General features: G+C 40.9%; 1 protein-coding gene across 2 annotated transcripts in view; it reads right to left on the bottom strand.

The window, feature by feature from the left end:
• Positions 1–21,829, bottom strand: part of LOC122557385 (NALCN channel auxiliary factor 2) — a 458,304-nt gene that overhangs the window by 49,531 nt on the left and 386,944 nt on the right. For both annotated transcript variants that reach the window (XM_043705041.2, XM_043705042.2), the window contains exon 3: positions 1,805–1,976. In XM_043705041.2, the coding sequence (XP_043560976.1) occupies positions 1,805–1,976 (172 nt within the window). The remainder of the gene's footprint in view (positions 1–1,804; positions 1,977–21,829) is intronic.

Here is a 21,829-nt window from a genome sequence, read left to right as displayed (position 1 = left end):
TCCTTTGTGCGAGAGTCTAGGACCAGAGACCATAAGGGGGTCACAAATTTAAGATAAATAAGAAGGAATTTCCACTCTCAGAAGATAGTGAATCTGTGGACAAAAACAGAAGTTGCTGGAAAAGCTTTGGCAGTATCTGTGAAGGGAAATCAGAGTTAATGTTTCAGGTCCAGTGACCCTTGCATGCGTCACTGGATCTGAAATGTTAACTCTGATTTCTCTTCACAGATGCTGCCAGACCTGCTGAGCTTTCCCAGCAACAAAGTTTTTGTTTCTGATTTACTGCATCCGTAGCTCTTTAGGTTTTATGTAGTGAAGCTGTGGAATTCTTTTCCACAAAAGGACGTCGAGGCTGGGTTGTTAAGGCTGAGACAGATATTTTGATCAGTCGGGGAATAAAGGGTAATGGGGTAAAGGCAGGAAAGTGGAGTTAATGTTTTTATCAGATCAACCATGATCTAATTGAATGTTAGAGCAGACTCAATGGGCTGAATGGCCCACTTCTGCTCTTACGTCTTTTGGTCTTTTAGGTAACTCCAGTAATTAGAATAATGAGGGAGTGCAATGTGTTTAATCCAGTCACATTAAAAGACGTTGGTTTCAAGTCAAGATTGAGTGTGGTTTGGAAGGGAACTTGCTGTTTGTTGAATTCCCATCCATGGACTAATTTGTCATTGTAGATTGTAGAAGTTATGGTTTGGAAGGTGCTGTCAAAGGAACCCTGGTGGGTTATTACAGTGAATCCTGTGAATAGTACAGACGGCTGTCACTGCATCAGTGGTGCAGGGAATGAATGGCTAAGGTGGCTATTAAATCAAGTTAGCTGATTTGTCCTGAGCTGAGTCTCTTGAGCGTTGCTGCAGGTAAGTAGAGAATATTTCATAAAACTCCTGACCAGTGTTGTGTAGACAATGGGCAGGAGTTGAGAGTCAGAAGGCGAACACTTACCACAGAATTCCAAGCCTCTGATCTGGTCTCGCAGACATGCTGTATATATGGCTGGTCCAGCTCAATTTCTGGTCAATGGCAACCCCCAAGATGATGACAGGGATGCAGCGATGCTAATGCTATTGAATTCTGAGAGGAAATACTGAAATTTTCTCAACATAAAGGATCCAATGCATAAGTATTTGCATAAGTGCTGTTAGCTCTGTATCTTTTTCACTGTGTGAATGGGGTCTAACTGGCTTTGGCCTTAAATACTGTTTCTTGAGTCCAACATGCTATCCTCAAAACTCTCCATTGAGAGCATTGTACATGTACAGATTTTCCTACACACTGATAAAGCTTCTGCCTACTTATAGATGTCTCTACATAATTAGGGTCCCTATATTGCATTATATGTATCATCACTGTTACTCATTTGCTGACACTTAATTCCTTTATATTGTCCTGACCAATACCTATCCCTAAAACATAACAAAAAACAGTTCTCAAATTGTTATCCTATGCTGTTCACAGGAGTGTGCTGTAAGTTATTGGCTGCTGTATTCTCATTGGCTTTGGGGTGGCTGTAAAAGTCATTATGTCCATGATTCCCCAAGAGTTGGTGACTGATATGCTTCCAATGTTGTCTGATTGTGTTTCACATTTCCAGCATCCACAGCTTATAGCTATTTAGTGTCTTTGAGTGTTGGGTGAGGAATGGGATCAAGCTCAGCCTTGACTGAATCTCGTTCGGTCATTCACTGTCTAAATGCAGCAAGGGATTAGAGATGGTGGAAGAAGCGCTGGAGGATGCCTTTGAGAATTTTGTAAACATAGAGCTAGAGTCATATTGTTTTTACCAATGATGGATCTGTACCTGTGCAGATGAAGCTTGGCAACCCGCCATAGATTAGGTCTTCATTGTCTGGTAGAATAAATGGACACCGGGCCTGGACTTCCAGGCAGTATTGCTTACAAGGAATCCTGCGAGGACACAGCAGCTGTGTGGCTTTGAAATATTCCGAGCACAGCCACGCTTTGTAGACTGCCTAAAGAAACAAGGGAGGGAAGATTTGGGTTGGGGTTAGAGGTTAGAGAAAGAAAGAAAAAAGACACATTTTTAAATATTCTGGCATCTGGACAAATCAATACATTTCAGTTAAAAGTATTTGTAGTGGATAAACAAGGTCGATCCATTAAACTATCAATAAATCCGATGCAGGATTCACCCAGGTCCGTATTTTCCCGTTGTCTCCAAATTCTGATCCAATTTCACTATCTGGCATTACATCTAAGCCCAGTAAAGTATTCCAGTTCCTCCAACACAGTTGTGACCTGACAGACTCACTTGTTTTCTAAGCTGACATTTTAGTGGTTTCCAAAAATAAGTTTCCAAATGTTTTTGATAATCATTTCCAGTAAGAGTAATTGATTGGCATTGGATCACAAACCTGAAATGCAATGTGATAAATAAAATGTTTATTTTTTTGTGTTGATGGAATAATCCATCTTATTAAAGCATCTTATGCTCTTATTTTAGATTTTCTGAGCCATGACCTAGAGAGAAAGAGAGAGGTTCTTCCTATTCCCACAGTGCAGCCCTGACATTAAGGAGAGTCCAGCGGCATGCACTTGCTCTAACTTTGCTTTTTTTTTCCTTTTCGTTCTCTCTCTCTTCTTTGTGGAGACATTAATCATTTTACATTTTCAGTGCCTCCCATCAGTTCCCAGTGACCAGACCTCATCCACCATAATCCAGATATTACGGAAGACAATTTTTAACTCCAGTGTAAATCTGGTGGACAGCTGGCAGGGAGCATAATAGCATGAATCTATCAGTACCAATGGAACCAGTCTCAAGGTTGAAGTGAAGCCAGAACAATGCATTGAAAACAGATGGGGAAGCCAAAGTATGCTGGGTGGATGGACAAAAGGAAATGCGGCAAGACAAAATCTTGACCCTGTAAACATCGTTTAGAAAACGTATGCGTGCCATTTCTGGAGTAGATCCTGTGAAACCCTTGGAAACTGCTCATGAGGTTGCCTTACATCAAGTACCAATGGGGCTCTTCTCATATTATTGAACAGTTGTATAAATGTCCTGAACTGGGACACGTATAGAAGCAAGGTTGTTTTAGGCTGAATCGCTACTCACCCAGTGCGTGAAGACTCAAACTTTGAACTAGGCAGTCCATGGGTGGAAGATTTTTATTGTCTGTCCATTGCCTGATCTGTCAGTGGGACTGGGCAGCAGGCAAACCAAAATCTCCCATTGTATGTTTTATGCGTCTGACCTTCGCAGAGTTTATGTGATTTTTGAATGAGCATTCCCGTTATAATGGTTAGCACATTGTACATATCCTGCATTGTTTATTGCTTTACCAGATGTATTTGAGGACATGGATCTTACAATATGTACTTTAAACCTAATGAGCATGGCAAGATGTAAAAGCAGGATTAAGACTGGATAAGTATCACATGGTACCATCACTCCCTTCATGGAGATCACAAGGGGTCTTTTTGCTGCTTCCAAACATGTTTGCTGGGGCAGACTGGAGAATTGTGTGAATTCAATTTGCAAACAGTTCACTAAACATTCAGTTTTTACCTCCAGCTTTCTTTCATCAATACAAGATGAAAGCTTTCTTTCATCAATACAAGATAATAGACACATAGTAAACAAGTACATTTTGGATGGGCTATCTTCATATAGAGTGCCTTTGCTGGCAGCTGAAGAGTCCAATCCTTGAGATGCAAGTCCTGCCCTAAGTGTCATTATGGGATATTGTTTTCAGCTTTGGTGACTGATATCAAGTAACTTCAACCATTGGCCATCTTGGTGGTGTATACCATACTACAGGAGGTGGTTGTCAACTGTTTCTATTGACAGCTAGTGACCCTCTGCTGATATAACTGGCAACCATCTTCTTTCCCACACATATACACAAAGGCAAATCTGATTGTTGAGTGAGGACCTTGGGGCTCTGCCTTTGGGAAGGTGCACCTGGTATGTGCTGCAGACAGAAAGAATGGAAATTGTTTAAAACGTCTTTTCTTGATAGTTGCAAGTAACCCACATTGCACAACCATGCAAGAAGGGATTGAGAAGGTAGACTATATAGGTTTAATCTTAAGCATCAGCCGAATGATATTCCATGTATGTTTCATGACTTGGCCAATGGTAATAGCTGCTTTCTCTATGTATGTGTCAATTTCTGCATCAAGGGACTGAACTTGTTGTAGCAGTGTTTGCCAACCAGTCGGGCAGGGCACTAAATAGTGTGGTCAGTAGAGGATATCCAAGATGGTCCTATGACCAACATTATCTCAATGTTTACTGCCAATCATCAGTAGCTTTCTGATTTCATGGAAACTAACCTGTTTCTGGATCGAGTGAGGTTTCTTGAGAGAGCTTTCCTAGGAATAGTAAGTGGCTCCAATTTAATAGAATCAGTACAGAGGGAGACAATTTTGTCTGTGTGCTGGCTCTCTGCAAGAGTAACTTAGCCCAACTAGGCAAACTCAACCATTTTTTTCCCACACAACGCTTGAACAGATTTTTTTCAGATAAATTTCAATTGAAACTGCTTCTACCAGACTCTTCAACATTGATTCCATTTCCTAATGGCTCACTGAGTGAATTTGTTTTCCTCATGTCACTATTTCCTTTCGTCATTGACTTTAAATTGGTGTCTTCTGGTTCTTGATCCTTCCACCATTGGGAACAGTCTCTCTCCATCAACTTTGTCGCGATCTCTTATGATTTTGATCACCTCAATCAAATCTCCTTATAATTCTCTCTTCTCTCAACTCTACCGATTTGTTCACATAACCAAACTTCCTTCTCTCCAGCCCCATTTTTTCCTGCAACCTTTCCAATGCTTTCACATCCTTTCTAAAATGGCATTGCTTTTTGATGTATGCATTCATTGAATTACATGTAATATATGACAAAAGCACTGAAGTATAAATTAATTTGTTAAGTACCATCCTCAGTTAAATAGCAGGCATGCAATGGTGATCACAACTGCATGAAAATGTTTACATACCTCCAGCCAATAACTAAAACAGTGCAGCTGCTGTTTTCATCTAATCATTAACCTGCTTCAACTACCAGAACAAAGTAGACAATCTTCTGGTTCTTCAGACTGAAGTGAACAATGTGTATCATTTGGGATTTTACAGCAGAAAACATCACTTCGTTATTTTGTTGCTAAAATTCATGAGCAGTTTGAAAGTATTCCTTAAACAGTTTAGAAAATCATGCTGTGCTTGCCAATGCCCCAGTCAATAGGTCAGCAATAATAATGTTGTAGCATCACTTCAGTGTATGATTGAACTGCTGGGGAGGCCATAATTAGAATGGGTTTGTTGCTATCTACAGCCACAGCCAGGTTTCACAATAAAGAGGCCACAACTGTTAGCTTAGAGCCCAAGAGAGTTGGCTCAAGAAGAAATGGAGGAGAAAGATAACCGAGGTGTTGGTACTGTTCATTTGAAGATTTTCCCTGACATGAGCAGCAGAAATGCCAGTACAATAATGTGTTCGGATATGTGCAGTCAAGATGATCCTCTCCATCAGTCCATTGCTTCAGACCTTTGAGTATAGGAAGTTGATGAAGCTTCCTCTGGAGTACTGTTTGCAGTCCTGCTCATCTTGTTATATGAAGGCTTCAGAAAAGATTTACCAGCACATTGCTGGGAATGGAGGGTTTGAGTTATAAAAATAGGCTGAGACTTTTGTCACTGGAGAACAGGAAGTTGAAGGGTAACCTTATAGAGGTTCAAAAAATTATGAGAAGTATAGATCAAGTGAATAGCAAGGGTCTTTTTCCCAGGATGGAAGAGTTCAAAACTATGGGGCATATCTTTAAGGTGACAGGAGAAGTTTTTGAAAGGACATGAGGGGCAATATTCTGACACAGAGTGTTTCATGTGTGGAATGAACTGCCAGAGGAAGTAATAGATGTGGGTACAGTTATAACATTTAAAAGACATTTGGATAAGAAGATGAATAAGAAAGGTTTGGAGGAATATAGGTCAAACAGAGGCAATTGGGACTGGTTTAGTTTGGAAAATGGTCAGTGTGGACTAGTTGGACTGAAGAGTCTGCTTCCATGATGTATCACTCTATCTGACTTTGCTGAAGGGCCTTTTATAAGATTCTGTTTTACTTGGAAGAAAGAAAAGTATTTAATGCAAGATTTGTGTGTTTGCCAAATTTGTCACAAGAAGCCTGTACGTTGTCAGCCACTAGCTTAAATGAAATAGCAGAGAGTAGATGTGGTTTTGAGGCTTGGATTTAAAAGGCTATGCTGCAGTTAGCCCATAGGCATCAGTGACCAGGGGCAACATAGAAAAATAATAAACACGGATAGCTCGTGCATTACCTAAGTGCTTTCACTAGCCCAAGGATGGAAAGGAGGAAGATCAAATAGTCATCACATTGTGCCAGTTTGTGTTCCAGAGATTGAAAGATTTAGTCTTAATGAAATTTTATTTTAAGGTAGACGATTTGTTTCAGAATGAAGGCCCAGTGAGACTTAACTGATTTAATGGAATCAATCCTGGGGATCAGGTGCAGAACCAGGGCTTCATAATGGCATTGTTTTGCACAGCTAGAAAGAGACCAAAGACCCACATTTATATAGCCCCTTCTATGATCTAAGTCTATCCTAAACCTCTTTGCAATCAATGGAGTACATTGGCATGTAGTCACTTGTAAAATAGGAAGCACAGCAATTGACTGTACAGATCAAGTTCTAGGAAGATAAATAAGTTAATGACCAAAAAAGTCCTTTTTAGCTAGTTTGGAAATTAAACGTTTGTGTATTCTCGGGAGTAGTATTGAATGAGGGAAGAGGCTAGGCAGATCCTTGAAAAATATTAGGTTATTTTAATGAGTCCAAAAATGGAAGCTGAACTAAGGCATTTCACCAAATTAAAAATCATTTCACTTGGATTATATTGATTTTTGACCCTTAATTGCCTTCTGTGAAGTAGATTTACACTGTCTAACTTGGATTACGGTAATGCAGCAGTGTAAGGGGAAGCTGGGGCATAGAATAAAGAAGCTGAATGTCGGGAGATATCAGCTACATTTGAGCAGTAAACTCAGGAAATCCTTCATTTCAACTAATTCTCTTGAATTTTGAATGCCCAAAACCAGCATTCCTCGTGCACTGGTGCAGCCATCATTACGAACCTGTACTATAGTTCACCCATTAGGAGAAATTTCAAAATGACAAGCACCAAGTCTCATTAATAAACTAAAGTGCAATCGTGAGAAATTTAATGATGAAAACAGGTGTTTCATGTGGTGTGCCCTTTGGTGACAATGTGTGTTGCAAGTGTGTTGATTCTTATCTGAAAGATTGTGCTACCATAGTAGGAGAAGGAAAGCTGTGGCTTTCTCTGAAGATTTTCAGCGATGGGTATGGCTGGGTGCATTCCTGGTAGGAAACCTATGGCCATCTCCCACTCTGTTTGCTTTAGCTTCTGCATATTTCTGACCATTGTCTTCCCTGGAGATATGGAAGGAGTCAATCTGCACGCTGGGTTAGATGGTAAACTCTACAATCGATCAAGGTGTCAGCCATATCCATCCTCTATGCTAACAGTGCTGTGTGAGTTATTCACAGGTTCCAGATTGTCTGTCCCATCCTTGCGACCTGCTCTCCCACAACTCCTGGCCTCAGCACAGGCCCAGTTGTAGAGGCCTGGCATGGAGTCCTCTCAGTCCGGCATGGCATCCTCTCGGCCTGGCATGGCAATCTCCCAGCAGCCATGCGTGGTAGTCTCTCCGCCTGGCATGGCGAACTCCCCGCAGCCCAGCGTGGTGGTCTCTTGGCAAGGCATGGCCTTGGTGTGGATGTAATGTCTAGAGGTGATACCAGAGTGATCTCCTGACCTGGTGAATCCTGAGGCAAAGCCAGGAATACTCTGGAGACATGGCGTTCCAATTTGTAACTTATTCCTAAAATCTTGTTTGCCTCCCTATTTTTCCAAGAACTGTAACTGAGAAAGCTGTACCTAGGGACCTTTATACCTAAGATGGCACCATACGCAGTGACTTGTCCACTTTAAACTGTGAGATAGTGAGGATTGCAGATGCTGGAGAAGTCAGTGTCAGCAAAGCATGGTGCTGGAAAAAGCACAGCAGGTCAGGCAGAGAGTTGATGTTTCGGGCTTAACCTTTCATCAGGACTGGGGAGGGGGAAGGGGTTTAAAGATAAATAGGGGTGGGAGATGAGCTAGGGGAAAGGTAGGTGGGATGGCGATAGGTGGGCGAACGTAGGATGGAGCAGATACATGGGAAAGAAGATGGACAGATAGGTCAGTCAAGAGGACAGGTCCAAATAGGAGGGTTGGATCTGGGATGGGAAAGGTGGTGAAGAGATTTGGAAATCGGTGAATTCAATGTTGAGACCATGTGATTGTTGGCCTCTAAGGCAGAAGATGAGGTGTTCTTCCTCCAGTTTGCGGGTAGCCTTGTTTAGGTGGTGGAGGAGGCCCAGAATGAATATGTCATTGGGAGGAGTGGGATCAGGGTGTTGAAATGGATGGCCACAGGAAGGTAGGGTTAGTTGTTGCTTACGGACCAGAGATGTTCCCTGAACTGTTCTGTGAGAGACTGAAAGAAAACTCACCTCGTCCACCAGAATCTTGTTCACTCACTTTTGGTATGGCAGGATAATTTTCTGTAATGCACTAAACCAGTTAATTTGCCTCTGTAATGCACTAAACCAGTTAATTTGCCTCCGTTGTTGGTGACAGTGCTTTCAGCATCCCCATGCCCCAAGTCCTGGAAACCCCTTTCCAAATCCTTCAGCTTCCCCAGCTCTCTTCTGGTGGTGTTTAAAACTGAAAATGCAAGCAAAATACTGCAGCTGCTGCGAATCTGCAAAGAGTTAGAAACACTCAGCAACATCTGCAGAGTCTTCATCCTATCTGATCTGGCAATACAATCTTCCACAACAGTGCTTCTTCCTTTGCATTGACCAAGATTTCTCCCGGGGTCTTAACGGTGCAGTGGCAGCAAAGATTTGAGTTCAGGTCTCACCGGCTCCAAAAATGTTTCCTAACTTGTCAGGACCAGTTGGTTAAAAATAACCAAAACTGGCCTCAATATTCTGTCACTGCCGTTTTCAGTAGAGAAGTTGAAGAATTCCCTCCACTGTGGTTGTTGGGCCTTTAACTATATCAGACCATTTCCTGCACGTTTTCTCTCATGACTTGCCCTCCCTCCCAGAACCATGAACAGGTTTCTCTTGTCTCTCGTTTCTACCTTCCACCCCACCAGTGTCTGCTTTAAAAGGAGCATCTTCCACCATTCCCATCTCCTCCAGCCACAGCAAACACATCTCCCCTTTCCCCTCCCATCAGTATTCTGAACAGGCCATTCCATTCATAACAGCCTGGTCTACTCCTCAATAACTGAAAGCACCTTTGCCCCTTCCCATAGACCATCCCATGCAATAGCAGGAGGCATAACATCTGTCCTTTTACTTCCTCCTTCGTCCAAAGCTCTAAACAGTCTTAATTGCACTTCTTTCACTTTAATTCACTATTTGTTTCTGACGATGATGTCTCCTCTACATTAGGGAAACTAGACACTGACTTGGTAATACTTTGCAGAATGAATCTGCAGAGTCTGCAAGCATATTGCACCTCCAGTCTCTTGCCATTTTAATTCATCACCAAGCTCCCCAGTAGGTTTCTGTCCCTGGTCAGTACAATATACCTAAACCTAATCCTATTGTAATGTTCCAGTGAAACCCAACATAAATTTAGTAGGAGGAGCGACTTCCTCTAGACTCAACATTGAGCTCAACAACCTCAGGAAATGAACTTTGTCCTTCATTTTCATTCTGAGTTTTGACCATGTTCTGGTCTGAATCATACTGTTCATTATTCTGTCATTCACATTTACTCTGGACACTTGCTTTATCTCGTTGCAACTATCATTCTCATTCCCTCAGGTTCTATTATTTTACTATTCCACGATGCGAGTGTTGCTGTCTAAAGCAACATTTATTGGTCATCTACAATTGCCACTGAGAAGGTGGTTTTGAGCAGCCTTCTTGAACTGCTGCAGTCTATGTTCCATAACAATCTTTGTCATTTAACCTCACCTCCTCATCTCCAGACATTTCCATTTGCCATTTCTTTATCTTCCCCCATTGAATGGGATAAAGCCCCTCACGTTTATCCCATCCTTCAGTTCTGAAAAAGATTCATATTCAAGTTGATGTGCTAACTTTGCTTTGCTCTCCACAGATGCTGCTACCTCAGCAGTTTTCGCGTGTTATGTCTGGTTCCAGTGCTACTGTAGAATGATAGAATCGCTACAGTATGGAAGCAGGCCATTCAGCCCATTGAGTTCATCCCAACTCTCCAAAGAGCATCCCACCCAGACCTACCCCCCACCTGCATAGCCAATCCCTGGAGTCCTGCATTTCCATGGCTAATTCACCTAACCTACACATCTTTGGATTGTGGGAAGCTATCAGTCCACCTGGAGGAAACCTGTGCAGACATGGGGAGAGGATGCAAATTCCACACAACTGTTGCCCGAGGCTGGAATCAAACCCTGTTCCCTAGCACTGTGAGGCGGTTATGCTAACCACAGAGCCACGGTACTGCCCTACAATGTTTCCTATTTTGTCTCATTGTCAATTATTGCCTGTTAAACCTCCTTTAAGGTGCACTGGACTGGTTTACTGAGTTAAACATAATAGCAATGGAACATAAGACCAAGCAAGTGAAAAATAAAAACATTGAGAGTAACATGCTACACCGTGAACTGTTCCTTTGGGATTGCTGCTTTTAAAGTGAATTTTAATCCCCCAGAAATGGATAGGTTAAGGTTAGGTGCAAACTTCAAACATCTCAAACCCAACCACAAGCCATTGACAATCCACCGACATCTAGCTTTAATGTAAGTGGGACATAGATCTGGTCATAAACACACGCCCCAAAAGTTGGCCGATTAACCTTTTAAAGGTTAGCCAGCAACCACAGCTTTAACCCACTTCACAGAATGAACATTGACTGGATTTCCCAAGCCTCTGGAAGTCAGCAGCTGAAGGGAGAGTGTAAGTAGTGGAGGTAATGTCACCAGGCGAGTAATCCAGAAAGCCTGAGCTAATACTCTGGGGGAATGAGTTCAAATCCCACATTGTAGCTGGACGATATTCAATAAAATTTGGGAAAGTAAAGCTACTCTTGAAATGGTAATCATGAAGCCATCATTAATTGCTGTAAAAACTCATTTCATTCCGTAACATACTTTAGGGAAGGAAATTTGGTGTCTTGCGTATGACCACTGAATTAAGGACGGGTATCAAATGCTTCCCTTACTGGTGAGGAATATCTCCCATTAAAGAATACATTTTTAAAACTTCATAATTTATAATAAGTTTTAAAAACCAGCAACAATTTTGTTGTGAGTTAAAAACAAACATTGCTTATTATACATCAATCTATATCCATGTTAAAAGTCTTTCCTGTCGCGCTAACTTCCTGTGTCACTTGCATTTCTCACACTTCAGTTGTCACACTTCTGGCATTAAGTTTTCTTTATATCTTGTGACTCATTAGGAGCAATGTCCTCAGAGCATGCTGGTGTATAAATAATTATAAATCGCTTGTCGTTTCTGCACTCTTCCACAACATGTTTTACAAACTAGCAACAATGTAAATTTATGTAGCACACAGAATATAATAAAAAGTGTTTCAGTTATAGGACAGAGCCAGATTCATCCCGTAAGGAGGTACTAGAACACATGACTAAAAGCTTAGTCAAAGCATTTGAAAGGGAGAGAGAGATAGTGACCTGGTGAGGTTTTGGGAGTGAATTCCAGACCTTAGGGCAAGAGGCAACTAAAAGCTCTATGCGCACTCCAAGGTCAAGGACTATATGCTGAGGGACTAAAAAAAGCTCAGTGCAGCTGCTGCCAAGGCTCAGTGGGGAAAGACCACAGTCTGAGGTCTTTCTGCTGAAGTTAAATGAGTATCTATTCACTTATCTGACACACCCAGTGCCTCAAATATATATATAAATACAATCTCATACAAGTAAGATATTCCTTTGGTTTGTTTAGTTGGATACAGTCAAACTCCAATGTTTGGTTTGTTTTCTTCATAAGCTACTGTGCACAACCTGACTGTTTTAGTGACTTTGGAGATTTTTTTGAAAAAGAATGAAGTATATTTTTGAAATAAGAAAGTTTCTGAAAGCTGAGCACACACAGTTCTACTGAAACCTGAAGGCTCAGCATGACCTGCACTGTAGAAATCCTCTTTAGTGAATATGGAGAGGAGCCTCTAAGGTAAGCTGTAACATCGCTATGAGTGGTCATGTACCGGCACACCCCACTGGGAAGTGGGGACCTGTGAAGGACAGAGCTGACAGCACTACAGCTTCACCATCCTGTGCATTGTCTCATGGAATCACGTAACCAACCTGGGCTTGTACAAAGATTTGAAGAATTCATCTTGGCACATTTTACAACATGCTCAAATGTTCCTTTGGAGACCCTCTAGATACAAGGGACTACAGCATAGATGCCTGAAAATATCCACTGCCTGAATCAGTGCTGGAATCAAATCCTTTGTGTGCAAGGAATGACAAACAAACCAAACTCCAAGAAGGTGTTGAAGTTTTTAACTGAAGCCTGTTGGCACCTTTGAGATGATTTGCAGTTAGGAAAAGCAAATAGAACCTGACCTGACAGTCAAAAATAGATTTAAAATGGGAAGAGTTATTTCAACTAAACTCTCAGAGCTTGAGAATAATGGGATCATTTGAACTGCTACTTTCCAGCTTGCTCGGTTTTAATTGTTATTGGCTTCTATTTCAACAAATTAAACAAATGTCTCTTTATAGCAAACAGTTTCCCATTTGGAAGAAACCTCCAGGATACCACTGAAGTCAAACATAATCTTATCTGTCCAGCAGGGAGAATTCTGCTGATATGAGTCAGATAATAGCTCTTTAAATAGGGAGACAAAGTGAAAAATATTGACAACTGAAAATAGGCAAAAGTGGCTGGAGCAATCCCAGCAAATAAGATCAGAGGAATGAAGCTGCAAACAAGTTTCATTCAATTATCCAGGAACTTGGAAATGTTTTACCCTCCTGTGAGGAAACCTGGGACAGAATCTGATGCCTGTGACCTGGAGAAATGGTACTGCATTTAATGAGTACAAGTATATAATTTCTGAATAAAACTGCAGGCAGCACATCAAACAAAACCCCACACAACTGCAACAAGAATTCAACATTTGTGCACTGCAGCAAAGTATAGAATTATAATTAGGCTTATTGTCATGTGTACTCAAGAACATGAGTACAGGAGTACAGTGAAGAGATTACAATGTCGCCCCACATTACGCCATCTTAGGTACAAATCTTAGATACAAAACAGAGAAGTAGTAAAAAAAGAGTTACGTTACCTTACTATTATTTATTGTATAAGTTCAAAAGATAAGAAATTGATGTGTCACATGATAACTGTATTGCTTTTTGATTTTGATTTTGATTTTACTATTGTCATCTGTATTGAAATACAGTGAAAAATATTGTTTTGTGTGCTCACCAGGCAAGCCATACTGTAAATAAGTACTTCAGGGTAACGGAACAGAATGAAGAATGTAGTGTGACAGCTGCAGAGAAGGTGCAGAGAAAGTTCAGCTTCAGTATATGAGAAGTCTGACAATAGCTGTCCCTTAATCCATATCTCTGTAAACCCTGCACGACCACTCTCAAATCTCTTTGAATACCAACACTTTCAAGTTTCATACCTCTCAGACAATAGCTTGTCTTTTGATTATTATGACCAAATTTCAAACCTCCTACACTATAATCCATCTTCCACCTAACCTGTCCATATGTCTTCACAGCTTTCTTGCACTCTCCACACAGCTCATTCCACTCTGCTCAATCAACAGAACTTTTAGATACACTGCTCTGTATCTTTTCATTTAAGTCATTAGTAAATGGCTGAGGCCTCAGCATGACCATTGTAGCACCCACTATTCACTGGCCACCAAACATCTCACTTCCTGTCCATTGACCAATTTTCTGTCCCGGTGAAAACATTATCCCCAACTCCATGGTTCTCCATCTTGCCCATTAACCTCCTTGTGGTACCTTATTGAATGCTTTCTGAAAAGTTATATCACGTTTCTCTAAGTGTATCGCTAAGACTTCCTTCCTTCCCAGCATTCTCTCAACAGTGTTAGGTTAACTGGCCAGTATATTCTTATCTCCTCTATTCCTTTCATTCTTAGGAAATGGCATAACATTTGCCAACTTCCAATCTGTTGGTACCTTTCTTGAGTCTAAGAAAATTCGATAAATCATATCCAGCAGTCCTTTTATCTTTGCAGCTTTCTCTTTTGAAACCTTAGGGTATAGGCCATCAGGTTCTGAGGTTAGATTAGATTCCCTACAGTGTGGAAATAGACACTTCAGCTCAAAAGGTCCACACCGACCCTCCAGAGAGGAAACCCACCCAGACCCAGTCCTCTACAATTACTGCTGACTAATGCACCTAACCTACACATCCCTGACACCATGGGACAATTTGGCTTGGCCAGTTCACCTGGTCTGCACATCTTTGGATTGTGGGAGGAAACGGGAGCACAGGGAGGAAACCCATGCAGACATGGGGAAAATGTGCAAATGCCACACAGACAGTCCCCCGAGGCTGGAATCGAACCCAGGTCCCTGGCGCTGTGAGGCAGCAGTGCTAATCATTGAGCCACCATGTCTCCCAAATTTGTCAAATTTTAGCCCCTTAGGTTTTTTGATACTTTTTCTCTGTTGATACCAATCCTGTAACTTGTTTTAGCTCACTTGGTAACATCTATTTCTGGAATGAAATATGCATCTTCTCCTGCAAAGATAAACACAACTTATTTGTGCAACTTCTCTGCCATTTCATTATTTCCTACAATGACTTCTCCTGTTTCTGTTTCTAAGTGGCCAAAGTTTGCTTTAGTTACACTCTTCCTTTCTATTTACTTATAAAAAGCTCTTAAAATCTGTTTTTCTATTTCTGGCTGATTTGCTGTCACATTCCACATTTTTCCTTTTTAACAACTTGCTGGTAGCCCTTTGCTGATTGCTGAAACAGTTGGACTTCTTAATGCATTTTAAAACTATTAAAATCTAATGCTATCTTTAACTTCCTGAGTCAGTTGTAAAGATTAGTCTTTCTTCTTGTTTTTTTGTTTTAGTAATAGAATGTACATTCTTTTGGATATTTTGAGCTTTTTTAAAAAAAATGAATCAAATTCTTCATTGACAGCCATACGTTTTAGCCTGTATGCTTAACTAACCTTAGGTTTTCTCTCATAATTATGTAATTGACTTTGTTTAGTTTAAGATTGGGGTTTGCATTTGTCACACATCACTTTCAAACTTACCATGTAATTTAATGCCATTATGGTCACAATTCCACATAAGATCTTTTACTCGGACATTACTAATTAACCCTGCTTCATTACACAATACTAGATCTACTTCTACCAATGTCATCTCCTTCATCCATTGCACCCAGTGTGGTCTCCTCTACATCAGGAAGACCGGACACCTTCTTGCAGATCATTTCAAAGAACATCTCTAGGACACCCACACCCACCAACCTCACCGCCCCATAGCTGAACACTTCAACTCCCCCTCCCACTTCATCAAGGACATGCAGGTCCTGGGCCTTCTCCACCGCCAAACCGTTATCACCCGACGCCTGGAGGAGGAACACCTCATATTCTGCCTTGGGAGCCTGCAACCACATAGAATAAATGTGGATTTCAACAGCTTCCTCATTTCCTCTCACCCACATTATCCCAGTCCCAAGCCTCCAACTCGGCACCGCTCTCCGGACCTGTCTTTCATTCCCACCTCTGACCTATCACCCTCCCCGTCACCTTCATCCACTTATCGCTTTCCCAGCTACCTTCCCCCAAACCCCACATCCCCTCCCATTTATCTCTTAGCCCCAACCCACAAGCCTCATTCCTGATGAAGGGCTTATGCCCGAAACGTCAATTCTCCCACTCCTCGGGTGCTGCCTGACCTGCTGTGCTTTTCCAGCACCACACTCTCGACATTGCTTTATCCTTGTTTGATTCCATAACATATTTCTCCAAGACACTTTCACAAAAACATTCCACAAACTCATCATCTACAGCACTCTTGCCGACTTGATTGTTCCAATTTTTTTGAAGTTAAAGTGCCCCACAACTGCCACATTGCTTTGTCACAAGTTCCAATAATTTCTTATGTAATCTCTGTCCAATGTTATAAATATTGCTAGCAGTCCTATAAATTGTTCCTGCTGGTGTTTTAGGACTCTTGCTCTTTCTGGTTTCCATCCATTCTCATCCTGCTTCTTCTGATCTTCTGCTGCCAAATCCTTTTTCACTAATTTCCATGTATCATCTTTTATGATCAGGTATACTCGTCTTTCTTTGCCAGTTTCTCTGTTTCTCTGAAGTGTTTTGTAACCTGGAATAGTTACAGTGCTGTATTGTTTTTAACATAAGTGAGAGAGGATAGATTGGTTTCATGCTTCAGCTCAAACACAGCACCTTCAATATTGCACTTAAGTGACAGCTTGGATTTGGTGTCCAAATTTCTGAAGTAGGCACATTAATGGTAAGAAAGGAAAGGAGACAGTTTACATGGAGAATTGTGAGGCTATGGAAATCAGTTCTTGGTTTAGTAACTCAGGCAAAATCCTCAACAATTTTCAAGCTTAGATGGGTAGATGAGGGTAAATGTCAGAGACAATGGAATGAATGGTTACAGAGTAGGTCATAGCGATAGGTCTTTTTACTTGTATGAAGGATAGTCACTGATGTGGAACAGATAAACCAAATGGCCTGTTTTCATATTGTAACCTCCATGAGAACAACTGAAATCTAGCAGCATTATAAAATAAAAATAGTGATAGCATGTCCAGTTCTGGTGATCTAACCATGGAAAGATTTTTATTGTCTTTCTGGGAGCAAAGCTCTGAGGAGCTAAGAGAACTTATGTTATTAAGAGTCAATTTATGCAGTAAGAATATTGGATCTTTCTTTTGGAAAAACAGTTTTAGGATGACTTGAGAAAGCTCTGGAGATTATGAAGCAAATTGGTGAGGTTGATCTAAGCAAATTTATTACCGTCACACGGTGTTCAACTATCAAAGAATACAACTTCAAATGGGCTAGTTTGAAGGAAAATGGGAAAGCCAAGTTCTTCATTTTTATTTTTACCCAAGGGGCAGTAAACTTGCGGCATAAATGTTTGGGGCAGCTACTAAAAACGCAATTAGTAACATTTCTGAAAGTAAATGGACATTCAGGTATGGGAGGTGGTAGGTAATTGGTCTTCATCCATCAAGAAAGAATCGACATTTTAAATGTAATGGTTTTTCCATGTTCTTAAAAATAATGTTCTTATACAGTTTGAAATGGATACATTCTCAAAGATTTACATTAGGAACTTATTGTGCTTCAAAGTAATGCATGCAACTTTTGTCTGTAGATATAAATCAAACAGTAGAAACAACTTGCATTTACAAAGTCTTCGGCAAAATTAAAGAGCAATAAAAGAGTGAACTCTGAGCTGAAAGAAATAATAAGAAGGTGTTTTTAAGTTCAGTTAATGAAACAAATTTGCAAAAAATAAAGTATCCATAATGACTGCCATGAACTGATCAACATATTTGAAAACCCACTTGGTTCACTCATGTCCTTCAGGAAAGAAATCTGATGTCCAGACTCAATTTGGCTAACCCCTAACTCCACAATGTGAGTGACTCTTAAATACCTGAGAAAAGGTCTGGAAGTCTACTCAATTATATCTAATAAGAATAAAACTAATTGGAGTATCAGACATTGATTGAGGCATTGGGCACAAAAAGGCACACCCAGTAAACTCTACAATGTCTGCTGCACCAATCTCTGGAGACTTTCAGCAAAGACTTTCCACAGCTGAGTCAAATAAACAGAGGCATGGTATTTCTGTTCCATGGAATACCAATCTCATTCCATGTGGCAACTTCACACACTCCCCAAGTCTTGCGCATTCACATATATAGGAAGTGTTTCCATCTGAAGAGTTTAAATTCTGTGTTTTGCAACTTGAGCAGCAGCTGGCAACACTAAAACACATCCAAAAGGTTGGAAGCTTACATGTCTCTGGATTTTGGGACCCCTTATGGCTTCACTATATTTTTTAAAATCCTCTCATCCATAAAAGCCTGGTAAGTACATTTAAATGTTTAACTAGCTAATCTTAAAAACGAACATTTTCATTCATAATCTTATATCAGAGACAAATAATCCTTGAATGACCTCTTTAAGCTGATAATCAAGCTGATAGTATTTAAGATTGTATCAACAAATAGCAACTTAAACTGCTAATGCCAAATCTTTTTCATTATTCTTTTATTTAAAAATGTAAAAGTTATGTGCTGAAGTAACTTTATAGTTTGCCAGTTCTGTGGCCTTTATCTTCCATCATGAGCTTTTATGCCTACATTAAAAATTCATAACACATACTAAAGGATAAGACCCTCACTCCAGTAAAAATAAGGTCTCCTGAATTTGCATCTGCCTCATGTGTAAATTCTCTCGTGTTCCATTTCCCAATGCCATTTGGGATCTGTTACTGGGAAAATCTAAGGCATACAGTACAAAAGCAAATATGTTTCAGATGGGCCTCAACTGAAATATTGTGTCCTGTTCTGGGACAGTATTAGAGAGGATGCAAAAAATATTTTTAAGAATGGCTTTGCGATGAGAGATTTTATTACATGGATAGATTAGTGAAGCTGAAAATGATATCCTTAGAGAAAGTTGAGAAAGGTATGATGAAAGGGTTCAAATGATGTGGGATGTGGACAGAGTAAAGGAGAAGGACTGCTCCCATGAGATAAAGTGACTGGATCCAGAGGACATTGATTTAAAGAACCAGAAGTGTGCTGAAGAAAAACCTTTTTTTGCGTAATGAGTGGGTAGGATCTATTCTACACTGCCTGAGTGTGTGGTGGAGCTAGACTCAATTGTGGCTTTCAAAAGTGAATCCGATCATTATCTAAAGTGAAAAGATTTGTAGGGCCAAAGGAAAAGATGGTGAGCTGGTAAAAGTTGAGTTACTTACTGAGACAGCCAGCACAGCCACCAATGTCTAAATGGCCTCCACCTATTGTTATGATCACAGCTGATGGCAACTGGACAATTCAGACCCGAGAGTGAAACAATGCCAGACAGATCATATGTCTTAATGTTTTTTTGCAGTTGGTTAATGTGGAGGTTAGTCACTGAAACGTATTCAATGAGGCTGGAGATGATCTTTAACAATAGAATATGTTTATTACACAAAAGAAGAAATAAACAAATAAAACAATATAGATGACAATAACAAAGATCTTAACACAAACATCAAAACTATGTTTCAATCTGTTTCCCAACTCCTTCTATTAGAGATACTTAACCCCAACAAAACAAACTGCTGTCTTGTTTTTCCAAAACTCCTTTCTAAATTGACATTCCACAGTTGCTGATTTCTTGAACTGTGGAAAAAATTTTGATTCTTTACTACATTTCTTCATGGCACTCAAATGCAATCACATGCTTCCATGGAACTGAATGTGTCCCTGAGGGACAGGTTGCACCTAAATGGAGGGAACCCAATATCCTTGTAGGGAGGATTGTTGGTGCCACCAGGAGGTTTTAAACTAGTGGGAAATGGAGACATAGGTCAGCATATGGAATGATTGAGGCAAAGGTAGAAGTTACCCCAAGTGCGTCTAATAGGAAAACAGGCAGGGCCAGGTTAATGAATACACAGGACTGGAGGTCTGAAGAGTCTTTATTATAAAGCAGGCAGTATAACAGGTAAAACTGGTGAGTTGAGAGCCTGAAATAGTACATGGGTTTACAATGTAGTAGCTATTACGTAAACTTGGTTGAGAGGAGGGCAGGATGGGCAGCTCAATATTCCAGGGTTTAGATGTTTAGATTAGATTAGATTAGATTACAGTGTGGAAACAGGCCCTTCGGCCCAACAAGTCCACACCGACCCGCCGAAGCGCAACCCACCCATACCCCTACATTTACCCCTTACCTAACACTACGGGCAATTTAGCGTGGCCGATTCACCTGACCTGCACATCTTTGGACTGTGGGAGGAAACCGGAGCACCCGGAGGAAACCCACGCAGACACGGGGAGAACGTGCAAACTCCACACAGTCAGTCGCCTGAGTCGGGAATTGAACCCGGGTCTCAGGCGCTGTGAGGCAGCAGTGCTAACCACTGTGCCACCATGCCGCCCACATCATGTTATAGGCATGATTGAGGGGGATATAAAATGGGGGGGGGGAGAGTTGAATTATTGATTAGGGTTAATATCATAGCTATACTAAGAAAGGACATCTTGGAATGGCTCATCCAGTGGGTAGAACTCAAGAATAAGAAAGGTGGAATTGTGATGGGGTTATATTATAGGCCTCCCAATAGCCTGCAGGATTTAGAGCTACACGTATGTAGGTAGATCAGGGAATGATGTAAAAGCAGATTGTTATCGTGGGTGATTTTACTTTCCACAATGTTGACTTGGATTCCCTTCGTATTATTCCCTAGGATGGGCCAGAATGTGTTATGTGTATCCAGAAGGATTTCTTGAAACAATATACAGATATTCCAATTAGGGAAGGGGCTGTCCTATGATTAGATTCCCTACAGTATGGAAACAGACCATTTGGCCCAACAAGTCCACACCAACCCTCTGAACAGTAACCCACCCAGACCCATTCCCACTGACTAATGCACCTAATACTATGGCAATTTACCATGGCCAATTCATCTAACCTGCACATCTTTGGACTGTGGGAAGAAACCAGAGCACCTGGAAGAAACCCACGCTGACACGGGGAGAATGTGCAAACTCCACACAGTCGCCCAAGGCTGGAATCAAACCCAAGGCCCTGGTGCTGCGAGTGAGCAGTGCTAACCACTGTGCCACCATGCTGCCCTACTAGACCTTGTATTGTGGAATGAGCCTGGCCAAGATGGTCAAAGTTTCAGTGGGAGAGCATTTTGAGAACACTGATCCTACAAGTTTTAAGATAATTATGGATATGGATAAGACTGGTCCCCGGCTGAAAGTGCTAAATTGGGGAAGGCTAATTACAACAGTATTAAGCAGGAATGGGAAAAATTAGATTTGTCCACATCTGACATGTGAGAATCTTTTAAATGCTAGTTGATCAGAGTTCAGGACTAGCAAGTTCCTGTGAGGATGAAAGATAAGGATGGCAAGATTCAGGAACCTTGGATGACAAGAGAAACTGAAAGTTTTTTTTAAATTCAATCACTGAATGTGGGCATCTCTGTCTAGGTCAGCATTTATTGCCAATCCTTAATGGCCTAGAAGGCAGTTAAGAGTCAAACCACATTGCTGTGGATCTGGAGTCAAATGCAGGCTAGACCAGATAAGGATGGCAAATTTCCTTCCCGAGAGGACATTTGTGAACCAGATGGGTTTTTCTGACAATCAACAATGGCTTCATCGTCATTAGATGCTTGACTCAAAATTCTTTATTGAAGTTGAATTCCACCATCTGCCATGGCAGAATTCGAACCCAGAATGTTAGCTGAGTTTCAGGATTAATAATTCTAACCATAATAGCACCAGGCCATTGCCTCCACATTTAGGTAACAAGAAAAAGAGAAAGGAATTATATGTAAAGTTTAGGAAACTGAAATCATACAAGACCCTTAAGGAATATAAAGGAAGCAGAAGAGAGCTTAAACAAGAAATTAGGAGGGATATATGGGGCCACAAAAAGTCCTTGGCAAGTAAGATGAAGGAGAATTCCAACACATTTCAAAATATAT

Source organism: Chiloscyllium plagiosum, unplaced genomic scaffold (genome assembly GCF_037043375.1).
Source record: "Chiloscyllium plagiosum isolate Xiang-an unplaced genomic scaffold, Cpla_swu_hap1 HiC_scaffold_11, whole genome shotgun sequence".
In the NCBI taxonomy this organism is placed as follows: Eukaryota; Metazoa; Chordata; class Chondrichthyes; order Orectolobiformes; family Hemiscylliidae; genus Chiloscyllium; species Chiloscyllium plagiosum.
This window is presented reverse-complemented; position numbering and strand designations above follow the sequence as displayed.